Raw genomic sequence first — 13590 nt, 5'->3', positions numbered from 1 at the left:
ATTTATTCAGTATGCCACCTGACTCCAAAGGCTCTAGGCCAGGGTTTCTTAACCTTGGGCCCCCAGATGTTGTTGGACTACAATTCCCAGAATCCCCAGACATGGCCTTTGTGGCCGGGGATTCTGGGAGTTGTAGTCCAACATCTGGGGGCCCAAGGTTAAGAAACCTTGCTCTAGTGGTTCACAAAAACAAATGCAAAAACCCCCAACTATTAAAAATGGCAAATTCAAAACATTCAGAGATTACTAAAAGCCTGGCTGAACAAATGTGTCTTAAGGGCTCTTCTGAAGGCTGGCAAAGATGTTAAACCACAAATATCTAAAGAGAGTGCATTCCATAGCCCAGGAGCAACTACAGAGAAGGCCTGCCCTCGAGTCACCACCAGTTGAGATGGTGACATATGGAGACGGACCTCTGTCAGTGATCTCAATGTGTGGTGGGGATCATGCAGAAGAAGGCACTCCCTTGAGTAACCTGGTCCCAAGTTGTTTAGGGCTATAAAGGTTTCACCAACACTTGGTATTTTGCCCGGAAACCTATTGGTAGCTAATACAGTTGCTGTAAAACAGGCGTGATTTGGTCTCACCGAGACACCCCAGAGTCCAATCTAGCCACTGCATTTTTAACCAACTGAAGTTTCTGAACCACATGCAAAGGCAGCCCCACATAGAGCGCATTGCAGTAGTCAAGCCTAGAGGTTGTCACTGTACCGCAGTTCTGAGATCACTATCTTCAAGGAACGGACACAGCTGTCATATCAACCAAAGTTGACAGAAAGTGCTCCTGGCTATAGCCTCAGCCTGAGAAACCAGAGTGAGGCCTGGGTCCAGAAGCACTCCTAAGCTACGTATCTGTTCCTTTGGGTGGAGTGCAACCCCATCCAGAACAGGGGGATCTCTCACGTCTCTCGAAGTATGACCCCTTACCATGAGTACCACCATCTTGTTTGGATTCTGTTTCGATTTATTATCCCTCATACAGTCCATTACTGCCTATAGGAAGGCATTTAGGGGAGTTATGCCATTTCCTGATGATGATGTAATAGAGAAATAGATTTGGGTGTCATCAGCATATTGATAACACCCAGCTCCAAATCTCCTAATGATCTCACCCAGTGGTCTCATGTAGATGTTGAAAAGCATCAGAGAGAGGATGGAGCCCTGAGGGACACCATACAATAGCTCATGTTTCAGAGAACAATAATCTCCAGGTGACACCATCTGGAATCTACCAGAGAGATAGGAACGGAACCACTGCAAAGCAGTGCCATCTTTTCCCAAATCCCCCAGACAATCCAGAAGGGTGCCATGATTGATAGTATCGAAAGCTGCAGAAAGGTCCAAGAGAACCAACAGAGTCACATTCCCTCTGTCCATTCCCTGGTAGAGATCATCCATCAGGCCGACCAAGGCTGTCTCTACCCCATAGTCATGATTTTATCTTCTAAACACTTTGGGTTTTACTTGAAACCTAGGTGGAGCTGCGGTGCTGGGGAAAACGGGGAGTTAATATGGTGTTTGGATGGGGGCAAGGGGAGGGAGTTGCCCTCCAATGCCCCGATTGACCCAGTCCTATTGAATTCAGTGGGGTTTACTACCAGGTAAGTGAGTACAGGATTGCAGGCTTGGCCTCCCAGAAAAGGTTCTGCAGACACCTATGTGAGTTAACTCTCCTCTTCCAGTCATTTCACCATCTTAATTGCTGCTTGAAGGTGCTCTTGGCCTTGTAGTGAAAAACCTAACCTACGTGTACCTGGACTAATAATAATAATAATAATAATTATTATTATTATTATTATTATTATTATTATTAATTCAGTTTCTATACCGCCCTTCCAATAATGGCTCAGGGCGGTTTACAAAGAGAAATAACAAACAAATAAGATGGCTCCCTGTCCCCAAAGGGCTCACATTCTAAAAAGAAACATAAGACACACACCAGCAACAGTCACTGGAAGTACTGTGCTGGGGGTGAATAGGGCCAGTTACTCTCCCCCTGCTAAATAAAGAGAATCACCACGGTAAAAGGTGCCTCTTTGCCCAGTTAGCAGGGGAAATAGCAGTTTCATGGGGGAATCTAGATCAGTAAAACTGTGTAGGGAGAAAGGGATAAACTCTCTCTTTCCCAATATCACTTGTACAAACAAAACTGGAACTACCTGTCACTGCAAGTGATATCAAAATGAAAATTGTGAGATCCGATCAAAGATCTCCAATGTCTTTTCTGTTTTGGCCCTTAACTGTGACTGCTTTGAATAAAGCACAAGAAATAGAAGCAAGATTAGCACAGGAGGTGTTGAAAAAGAGGACTGGGATTAGGTGCATTGTCAGCAGCAAATAATAAAAGAAGAAACATGAAATTACACTTCAACATGATGCATTGGTTTGGTGCCAAACCAGTTTGCATGAGGTATGAACCATTTTGTCGCCATGAAGAGGGGAGAGGGGAGCGGGATCTTTAAGAGGAAAGCAGTTCCTTTCCTGGGTACTTTCCAGACTGCATGGAAGGAAGTGGTGTAAATTGTGACAGCTAACCCTAATGTTTTGAAGCCGGTTAGAGTTAGCCATCGGGTTTTACACCTCTTCCTCCTGCGCAGTGAGTGAGGGTGGGGGTGGGTGATGTGACAGTGCCTTCACCCCCAGCTCTTGTTGTTGGGGAGGCGATTGCAACCAAAGGAGGTTCTGCTGGTACTGTTGCGCAAGAGAATACGAAGAAAGCACCAAAGCAAAACACACACATAAGCTGTCTCCCTAGACCAAGAAGCAGAAAGGTCATTCCAATTACTCACCCAGACTCAACAATAATCATAATTGTAAAATGCACTTCTACAGCTGCAATCCTATGCACTCTTACTTGGGAGAAAGCCCATTGAACTAAATAGTTTACTTCTGAGTAAACCTAACAAGCCTGCAAACTGTTCTCAAAACTAAAAAAAATCAACTACTATTTTATCACACACATAAAATGCTTTGCACCTGAAACGTCAAGATAAGATCTGAATAAAGGCTGTGGCTGTGCGAATGGCACCTTGCTGTTCCCGTATGCGAGATGGTGGCAGATCCCAGATCATATGAATGCACACCAAGCCTATACATAGCGAAGCAATCCTAAGTTGCCATCTGGAAAGCACCCTGCTCTCCACCGCTGCATGCAGCTTCCTGCTGCACCAGCACTCATCCCAAGTACCTGTATGTTGCACTGGTGTCCTTGAATGTGCGGGCACCATTTGCGTGGTGGTCATGGTGTTGCTGACCACACACAAGGTGTCTGTGCTGGCGCCATGTGTGGGTACTTGGGACGCGCACCGCCACAAGAAGAAGCTGCATGCACTGGTGGTGGAGAGGAGGTTCTCCTCCTGCTCTCCTCTTACTTAAAGATCCTGCTTGCCGCTCCTCTCCCCATGGCACCAAACCAGTACATGAACCTCTGTTTGTGCACATCCCTAATTATACTTAACTGAACATTTTTAAAAGCCACACATGGTTCCAAAACAAATGATACATTTGAGACCAGAGGCAGCTACCATGATTACTACCATCAGAATAAGGAATAGAGAACAGAGAAAAGGGTCCTTTCTTGTCTTGGGCCCCATCAACAGGCAAAGGCCAGTTGACAAATCATTTCCTTGGGGCAAATGAGGCCTCCCAATAGCCTACAAAGTTCCAGCTCAAAAGGGCATAGTACCTATAGTGATGGAAGAGGAGGAGCAGTTGTGCGACTCTTGTAACAGGTTATTTGTTCTCTGAAGGTCTTTTAAAAGGCAGGAGCAAGGATGCAATGATAATGTCCCTGAGCCCTGCAGAGAGTGAGTGAGTGATAGAGGGGTACCTGCCAGGTAACAGCTTGCTCTCTGCCGGTCCTTTTAGGGGAGCGAAGGTGTAGGGGGCAGGCGCCCATCTTGTCCCAGGCCTGCCTCCAACCTTGCTATATCCCTAGATACTTGCTATCCTCTACCTCTAGCCACAGTTGATTTGAGCACACCTGCTTCCACAGTCTCTGGCTGCTGGGCTTTTTGTTTTAATGACTAGCTGGTGCTGCAAAAGCCTGTCAGACCCACTTTCTCTCCTCTTCCCAGTGGGCAAAGGAGAGGAGCTAAATGGGACTGGTGAGTATCAAGGGAAATATATTGATGGAGCAAGTGCAGCCTTCTTCCCATGCACATCTTCACAGCTGCAACCTCTTATCCTTGAGCATTCCTGAGGTGAGGCCTTTGCATTTTGCTTTCTCAGGCAAAACTATAATTGACTGGCCAACGAAGTTGAAGTGCACTCTCTATTTTCATGGCCTCTGTCTTCACTGTAAAAAAATAGCTGGCATGTGAAGTTTCCTTATTCTGCAAGGAACATATGAATACAACAAATATTTATATACTGCTTTTCAACAGAAGTTCCCAAAGCGGTTTACACAGATATAAATAAATGAAAGGGTTGCCTGTCCCCAAAGGGCTCACAATCTAAAAAAGAAACATAAAATAGACACCAGCAACAGCCACTGGAGGGATGCTGTGCTGCGGATGGATAAGGCCAGTTGTTCTCCCCCTGCTGAATAAAGACAATCACCACTCTTTGCTCAGTTAGCAGAGGACACACATTACCTATTTACTTCAACAGTGTATTTGCTTGTCAGGTCATAGTCTAGGTTGGAAGTTTTAATATTTGCATTTCTGATGTCCCAGATCAACAGACTCTGGTTATTCTTATACACAAGGCTTAAATCCGCCTTGTTCTAAATCTGTTTCTAATGTTAATATAAAACTTACCGTGACTGGGATCTATATTGTTTTCTTCTGAGCTGTCTCATGCATTAACTACTGTACATGGTATTACAACATATATATGGTAAGGGAAGGTCAACTATGTTTTACATAATTGTTTCACAACATACATATTGCGAGAGAAGGTCAGCTAGTTGGTGCAGTTGATGCATCTTCATACAACTGTGTGTGTGAAAACGCAGTTCACTATACTTAACTAGTCATACATATACTCAGTCTCTTCAGACTCTTTCTCTCCCTGAGAAATGCAAAATTGAATCTTAATGGGTATTAAATGTATAGTATGTCTACAAATAATAGCTCAAGCCTAACCAGAACTCTGATCTCATCTGCCTAATGGAGTGCAAGCTAATTCTTCACACTGTATAGAATGCAAAACAGCTGTACCTGTGCTTGATTACCACACATTTCTCGGTTGTAGGAGAAAGTAAACCTGGAGTTGATTACCTCAGTTTGGGAGACAAACTTCTTGAAGATGGCTGCCTTCACATATTTTCATTGGGTTCCAAGGCTCTGATGATACAAGTGTGGGCTAATGTGAACACTGGAGCTTTCACATTTCGGTATGCAATAGTGCTAGTTTTGCAGAAGGGAGGATGCATTTGTACAGGTGTCATATTCTGCCTTTTTCCTTTGTGGATTTTCAGCATTGTCCAATGAAAGGACTAGTAGCATATTAAAGCTTAGTATTATCTTGACACTAGATAATGAAGTTTTTCTCAATGATTTACAGTTACATAGACACTAAATGTAGTTAGACTTGTTGCTATGCTAGTCTCAAAATGAGACACAAGAAAATAAGAATATTTTCATTGGACTTATTTTAATTGGTAACAAAGCTTTTGGTTTCAGTAAAAACTTATTAACATTCTTTTAACGTAAGCCACTTTTGTTACGTAAGAACATTTGTTATATAAAAGTTGTATATAAATTTCAGTAATAATTTCACAAATCTTACTGAAGAAGTTATTTATATAATGTGAAAAGCACAATTCTTTAGTCATCCCTAGAAAATTCAATATTTACTCTTCTCTAAATGCTCTACTTGTTATAGTCAGTTCACTTTCTGAAATGCCCTGAGTAGTATTACACTGAAGGGGTACGATATAAATAATATAATGCAGTATCTTCTCCGGCTGAGGCAAAAGAGGAGTCTGGTTTTCATGATGATCTTGAACCACTCTGAAAGGACCTCTCTCCATTTTGGGAGGGCTGTTGCTTCTAAAGGGCTGAAAAAGTGTTAGATTATTAAAATGATGCCTAATTCGCCAGGACTACCCATTGACAATTATAGGAAGCAGTATCCTCACTCTAAACTAGATTCAGTTGCCTTTTAATGATATAGCCAGATTTGGCCATGCATCTGGAAAGCGATGATTGCTGGTCTTAGGGAGGAGAGCTGGTCTTGTGGTAGCAAGCATGACTTTTCCCCTTAGCTAAGCAGGGTGTGCCCTGGTTGCATATGATTTGGAGACTAGAAGTGTGAGCACTGTAAGATAGTCCCCTTAGGGGATGGAGCTGCTTTGGGAAGAGCAGAGGTTTCAAGTTCCCTCCCTGGCTTCTCCAAGATAGGGCTGAGAGAGATTCCTACCTGCAATCTTGGAGAAATCGCTGACCGTCTGTGAAGATAATACTGAGCTAGATAGACCAATGGTCTGACTCAGTATATGGCAGCTTCCTATGTTCCTATCTGTGTACTACCTGGATGTTGCTGTGTCCTGTACTTTATCCCTGGGATAAAATGACCCTGGGATCATTCAAAGTGGAATGAAACAAAGGGAGAGAAAAAGGGCACCATTGCAGAGGCAAAGAACCAATGTGCTCAAAACATTTGCAAACAGAAATGAAAAGGTAGAATTGAAGGGTTCTGCCCCCACCTAAAACATTGTGGCTTACTTCTCACCTCAAAACACATAACTTAAGGAAAGCGCGGTGATATACGAGGAAAATTTCTTTTTCCTTAAGGAAAGGGGAGTAGTATACATGTTGTGAGGGCATTCTGCCTCTACAAAAATAAAGAAATAAAAATACTAATAAACAGTTTTCTAACTGTGACAAGTTTTTAACCAGAAGGTCCTGAATTTTGAACAGGAATCCTCACTTGTGTGTTATACATCTGGAACAAACTTAGTAGAATAAAGTGGTTTTTTTAAATTAAAACAAAGTTTCAGAGTAGAACTTAATTTGAAAAGGATATGTTGGCTGCTTCTGTTAACAAGTTTTCCCTCTTTCCTCTTTTTATAGTTTGTGTATGGATCCAAATGATGAAATGAAAGCTGGGCTACTAGCACAGGCTGAAACACCAGAAAATGCTTTTCTTACAGGCAAATGGCAGCATTTAGCATTAACCTACTTGCAACAGCCAGAAAACAAGAAAAATATCCATGGAACACTGTCATTATGGATTTCTGGTCAAAGGTAACTTCCCAAAGTGGTAAATGATATAAAACATGTCATTAGAGAGGCCTTTAGAGGCAATTGCCTAATCTTTAAATTTTGAACCTTGTGAAAAAGAAGAGGAAGTATTGATAAATGTTTACAACTGAATTAATGGATTGGTTGCTTATCCATCTGTATTCACTCAATTTTGCTGTTAGAATCCTTCAGTATCCTTATATGTGTACTCTCTAAGTGACTTTTAAGAGCATTATGGATGCTCTCACAACCATTAATGTCAATGGAAGTCTTAACATTGTGATGGCTGTTGTAGCATATGTGGTACTCATCTAGTACTATATAAGGGCGTTTAAGAGAGTGCCTCCTTCATGAACTCAAAATCATCGGGGGAGGACTGTGTGTGTGTGTGTGTTTTCATATGTATGTGGCAGATAACTGGTATGAATTATCATATAACCTTGCTAGTGCTGTGTTATGGGATAGAAGAGGGTATTAATATCCTAGTCCCAAACGCTTTGCCATAGAGAACTTGTATTTCAATGTATCTCCCTATATAATAATGTCTTGTGGCTGTCATACATTCATGCCCACTTGCTTTAGTGAAACTTTGGCTGCTTCAGTGAGAGATAGGGATGTGCCTGGATTGGCTCAGGCAGGCGGGGTAGGGATTTGTTCCTTTAAAAACCAGGTAAGGAGGACCTTAGCTGCTCCTCTGGTGCCCCACCACTTTTCCAGGCGTGGCTCTCACTTTCCAAAAGGCTGCAACCGCCATGCCCAGAAAAGCAGTGGGATGGCAGAGGAGCAGGTAAGGACCTCCTTGCCTGGTTGTTAAAGAAACCAATCCTCACCCCGCTGAACTGGTTCGGATGCAGGTACCTGAGCCAGTTCGACGCTTCCCTAAGGAGGCCCCAAACCAGGTTTGGGCACATCTGTCGTGGGAGTAGTTCCTGTGTGGTCACATAAACACGCTCAATACTTCCTAGTCCTCATGCAAGGAAGAGACAAAATCTTCTACACTTAATTGGGTTTGGGCTGGGTCAGGGTAGAGTAGCATGAATTGCTCACAGTTTGAAATTGTAGGCCCAGGTGAATGGGATTTTTGTGACTTTTGACAGCCTGATGATTGGAAAAAACTTAAAGCTGCAGCTATGGTAAATGTTTGAAGCATTATCAAGTGCCCGGATATTTCAGTAAGTCTGAGCGGGAAGAGATCATGAGAGGCTGAAAGGCAGGATGTAAATACTTTAGTTAAATAGCTGTCACTTAAATCATTTGCTGTTGCACACTCCTGATTGGAGATAAAAGAGAAGCAGGATTTACTTCAGGTATAGGGCTCATTAAAGCCACATGTGTTGCATCTCCCTAAGGTGGAAGAGTGTGATGCCAGTTGTAATGAAACATTTTCTATTTTATGTTGACCTTTTTTTAAATGCATATTGATTATGGTTATGTATATACACTCTGTAAATTTAAAATAAATGAAATTGTTCAGATATATTTTAAACTTGTGTTTTGTTTCAGAAAACCTGAAATAAGTTTAGATTATACACTTCCAAGGAAAACAAGTTTGTCACCAGACAGTAATAAGACATTTTGTATGACTGGCCATTATACATCATCCCAAGATGATTTTTTGCGTTTGGCTGGGAGATGGGACTTGGGAAATCTGCTTCTCTTTAATGGTAAGTTTTGAGAAATGTGGGGAATATTTTTGCACCTTGTCCAGAACTGAACCCTGTGAGCAAAAGCTCCTTAAAATCAGCCAGGGAAGATATAATTCTAACAAACAATAACATTTTATTCAAGTAAAAGATGTAAAATTACAAGAGTGAAATTTTAACAGCAGTTAAATGAAAAATAAAGGCTAAAATAAAAATAAAGTCAGCCCCTGTGATGCTTTCTTTGATTAGGGGAATTAGATTAATGAAATGGTCTTTCAGATGTTTGAGGTTTTAATAACCTCAAGTTGCTTGAGTATCAAGTTGCTTCACAATGTATTTCAGTGTATAGTGTAGATTTTCTCTTGTGTGGCATGGGAGTTAAAACCTGCCTGGGTATCGTGCTCTGACTTTCTGTTGACCAGTGCAGATAGAGGAAAAGGCAGGGAACTCTGTGTGAGTCATTCTGGCACTAAATAGAAATCAAATAGAGACTAGTCTTCTGAAAGTGATTTATCTGTGAGGACTTTTATCTATCTATCTATTTATTTTTATTCACTTTTATTTTTAAATATATAATATATAAAAATTATATATATATATATATATATATATATATATATATATATATATATATATAATTTTTATTTTTATTTTTATTTTTATTTTTATGCTGTTTGAGAGTCCCCTGGGGGTTATAAAGCTAGGTACAGATTTTTAAATAAAAGTCTTCCGCACATTTCTTAAAACAGTTTTGAGCTTGTATTTCTACTGTGTTGAAGGAAACTTCACTTGCACTACAGACTGGTTCTTAAATTAATTTGGGGCAAATTTTGTACGCAAGTGTCTAGTTGTAGGGGAATAATGTAATGTACATACTTGTAAAAATGCCCCCCGTTCCCCCCTAAAATGTATATCTTCATGTATTATGTATTATATGCATCATACACTAAGGCTGCTATTACAGGGCGGGGGGAAGAGATTATAATAGGAAAACTGGCAAATAACATATGTAAATCCTGCAATGGTTAATGTATCTTTTTGAGCAGTACATGCTATGGAACATCTTGTGCGTTACGTGTGATCTACTGGCTCACACATCACATTATTTACATGAGTGTAAATGTGGGTTAAAGCTGCAGGCCTGCTCAACTTTTGCCATCCTGCAGATATTGGCCTACAACTTGAAGAATCTGGCTATTGGCTGCTATGGCTGAGGATTATGGGAATTATAGTCCAAAAACAGCTGGGGGGCCAAAGTTGAGCAGGCCTGGTTTAGGGTAATTGGGAAACTGACTCTATGGTGACTTGATGTTGACATCTCATTGAGCTGCTGGTAGTCTGTTAATCCCTTGATAACTAAGGTGTTGGGTAGCTGTGATATAAGTAGTATTTATTCCACAGATAGGCAACTTTGGCTCTCCAATCAATTGTGACTGGGGATGATGGAAGTTGTAGTTCAACAGCAGCTGGAGAGCCAAGGTTGCCTACATCTGATTTATTCTATATGAAGCAAGATATGTAGAAATGGTTAAAGTATGTGGTGTTTTTCCTCCCTTAGGTGCAAAAATTGGTCCAGAAGAAGCATTTTATCTCTATGCTTGTGGACCAGACTTCACCTCTGTAATGCCTTGTAAATACGGTAAAACAGTAACTGATTATTCCAAATACATAGATAAAGAAATTCTACAATGTGAACAGATTAAAGAACTCATAATGACAAAGAGAGAAGTAGACACTGGACCTTTAATTGTAAGTTTGTAATCCTAGTGCTACATGGTTATTCATATATGTTGTGATGCATGGCTATTTAGTTGTAAGCCTTCCTTGTGTAGCAAAAGTTGAATGCAAGTAGACTTTTGTCCTTTGTTCTAGATTGTCTTCTCAGATTGTTACAATGTAGTACAAATATGAGTGAATCTGAACCACAGTTTATAGCATGTGGAGTGAAGCTTTGGACATTCTTGGGGAGGGGAGATATGCCATCTGTATTCCACTAAGGATTTCATTTCATTGCTTATAATTATTGGACTAAACAAAAAACAGAATCAATGAAAAATATAAAATGTTTCTCTAACTTTTGGAAGATTTTGCTTTAATTCAATTATTTCAATATTTAATTTTCTGCTCTAAACATTATATTTGCACTACAGAGATGAAGTACAGAAGGGTGAATTGTTTTCCCCTCCTCACTTGGATTTTTACACAAAGCAGAGTTTTTGGGTCCTAGTGCAAGAGTGTTCTGTTATTGATATTGGTTTCATTTTTTAAAAAAAATCAAGATTTTTATTAATTTCTATACAGAGAATACAAAAGGCAAGGGAAAAAATTGAATCAAAAAGATAGAAGACACCTCTAAGCTTCAATATACTGTGGTGAAATAAAATTGATAAAATACAGATTTACTGTCTATACCATAAGAATTGATCATGTAATAGCAATCAGATTTAGGACTGGTTTGTGTACTTTTTCAGATATCAAACCGATTTTCAACCAACAGACATTAAATAATTGCTTCAGTGCAGCTTTTCTTTAGTTAATACATTCTAAAAATGAAGCAGGGGGAGAAAAAAAAGAAAAAGAGGAAATCTTAAAATTATTATCTTAGAAAAGATTAACACAAGAAGATAAAATTATGTATCATAAAAAGGTGCATAACCAAGAGACTGCCAGAAACACTCAAAAATTGCAGACCAAAAAATGAAAAAGAATTTTTGTCATTTAGCCAGTCCAGTAGTCAGAGCCTGCTGTAAGTTAGAAAAGAGAAAAATCATACAGCCAAAACTTATTTTGAGTCTAAAAACAAAAATATCCACCGTCTTCTAAATACACAAAAGGGTGGGTGCCAAAAGGTCGGTGCCCATCTCTGTTTGATTCTGTTAGAGAGAAATTCAGCTATAAACAGTATTGAACACCTATTCTTTGCCACTTGTAAACCAACCATATACTTATCTCCAAAATCTGGTACATAAACTTGATTGTCAATACAGTTAACCTGTGGAAAGGTGTAACATTGTTCAGATTGTATTTCCTTATCCAGAACCATCTGGGTATAAGTCCCTAATTCAGTCTGAGGCACCTCCTGATCTAAAGATGTCTTTGCACTCAACTTATCTATTTGCAGAGAAATCTTGTTAAGCTCCTCCACAGCTGTTTGAAAAAAATGGTTGTAAGACATTGTTTTACAATCTTAATAATCCCTAACCAAAAGTAGTCTTTTATAAAAAAATTCTTCTTTAAATAACCGTCAAGAAACAAAAGTTGAGATGGCCAGTCCTTATTCCCTACTTTGTTTGACTAAAATTTTTATCATAGGGAATAAAAAGTTATGCTCGTGTGTGGCTTTTAGGAAACAATCCCTAAAAAAAAAAAAAAAATTATTCGGGTTAATATCTTTACTTTCGGGCATATCATTTATAACATCAAATAGTCTGTTACAGGAATAATAAAAGTCCAGACACAGCCATTAAAATCTAGTAGTTACCAATAAGAACAATCCCAGACAGAAAGAAATAACTCATTTGATTCAAACTTAAATGTTTACAAAGAAAAAATTATTTGTCTCGGCTGGGACAATAATAACTTTCTCTGTTTGCTTTGTCTTTTTATAAACCACAGTCTGTAGTTGTTCTGCCTAATGATAAGAAGAAAAGGTTCTCACAACCAAGAAGCTGGGCAAAATTCTAATTCCCTAGTTTGTTGGACTAAAGTTTTTGTCACAGGGAATCAAATGTTCAATTCTTGTCAAGCCCTCAAAGAACTACCTAACAAAAACTACTAACAAACCCCCTGCCCAAGCAAATGCCAAAAATGAATTCCCTAGTAATGAGAACATCAAGTATTTACACACTAGAAAAATCTTTGATGCAACTATACTAAAATAGCATAGTTCAATGCATATAAGGCTTTTTAGGAATAAAAGTCCAAATTAATACACATCCATTAAATCTGGTAAATAACAATGAAAACAATCCTTCGCAGAGAAAGAGCTCAGTGGATTTAGACTAAAATGTTTACAAAACAAACAAACTGCCCCAGGAAAGGGAATTACAGCTTTCTCCAATTCTTTATCTTTTTGTGAGTCACAGTCTACAGCTGTTCTGGCAGAAGATAAGGAGAAATAGTTCTCACAACAAAGAGTCTAAAGCCTCCGTAAGTCCTTTTGAGAGAAAACAAGGAGAGATGGGGGAGGAAATAGATTTCTGAAGCCAGGATGTTTTGACTCTAACCGTCCAACTGGTCCTAAATTAGTTAATATCCTCATTCTGAAAAGAATAGTGTCCTTAGCTTAACCTGCCATATAATGTCCATATAACATCCATAAAAGAATTTTTCTTTTTAATGTAGTAGCATAATAAAATAATCATCCAAAAGGCACTCCCATATTGAAAACAGTCTACACCTGTTCCTCTTTGAGGTGTAGCAAAGAAATTATTACAGTCAAAAACCTCCCACAGAACAAAAAGAAATTCCTTCTTTCTCAATGATCATCCATATGGTAGCACTTGGATAATAATCAAATAACTTGACACCGATGTATAATCAGTCCTGAAGTCATTAGTGTCCTTCACTTGACCAGTGAATAATGTTCCTGTAACATCACTAAAAAACTTTGTGGTATGTTAATGAGAAGATATTCTCGTACTGAAGGCTTTAAAGAGTCTTTAACTTTCAACTTTCCTTGTCTCCTAATCATCTAAAAAACACACTTAGTATGGAAATAAAATATAACCAAATGCTGGGTAAATAGCTTAAGTCCA

General features: G+C 39.4%; 1 protein-coding gene across 3 annotated transcripts in view; it reads left to right on the top strand.

The window, feature by feature from the left end:
• The window catches only part of LYST (lysosomal trafficking regulator), a 175395-nt gene that overhangs the window by 61431 nt on the left and 100374 nt on the right, over positions 1–13590 (top strand). For all 3 annotated transcript variants that reach the window (XM_053299902.1, XM_053299913.1, XM_053299907.1), the window contains exons 13-16: positions 5197–5338; positions 7020–7193; positions 8694–8854; positions 10392–10582. In XM_053299902.1, the coding sequence (XP_053155877.1) occupies positions 5197–5338; positions 7020–7193; positions 8694–8854; positions 10392–10582 (668 nt within the window). The remainder of the gene's footprint in view (positions 1–5196; positions 5339–7019; positions 7194–8693; positions 8855–10391; positions 10583–13590) is intronic.

Source organism: Hemicordylus capensis, chromosome 1 (genome assembly GCF_027244095.1).
Source record: "Hemicordylus capensis ecotype Gifberg chromosome 1, rHemCap1.1.pri, whole genome shotgun sequence".
Classification (NCBI taxonomy): Eukaryota; Metazoa; Chordata; class Lepidosauria; order Squamata; family Cordylidae; genus Hemicordylus; species Hemicordylus capensis.
This window is presented reverse-complemented; position numbering and strand designations above follow the sequence as displayed.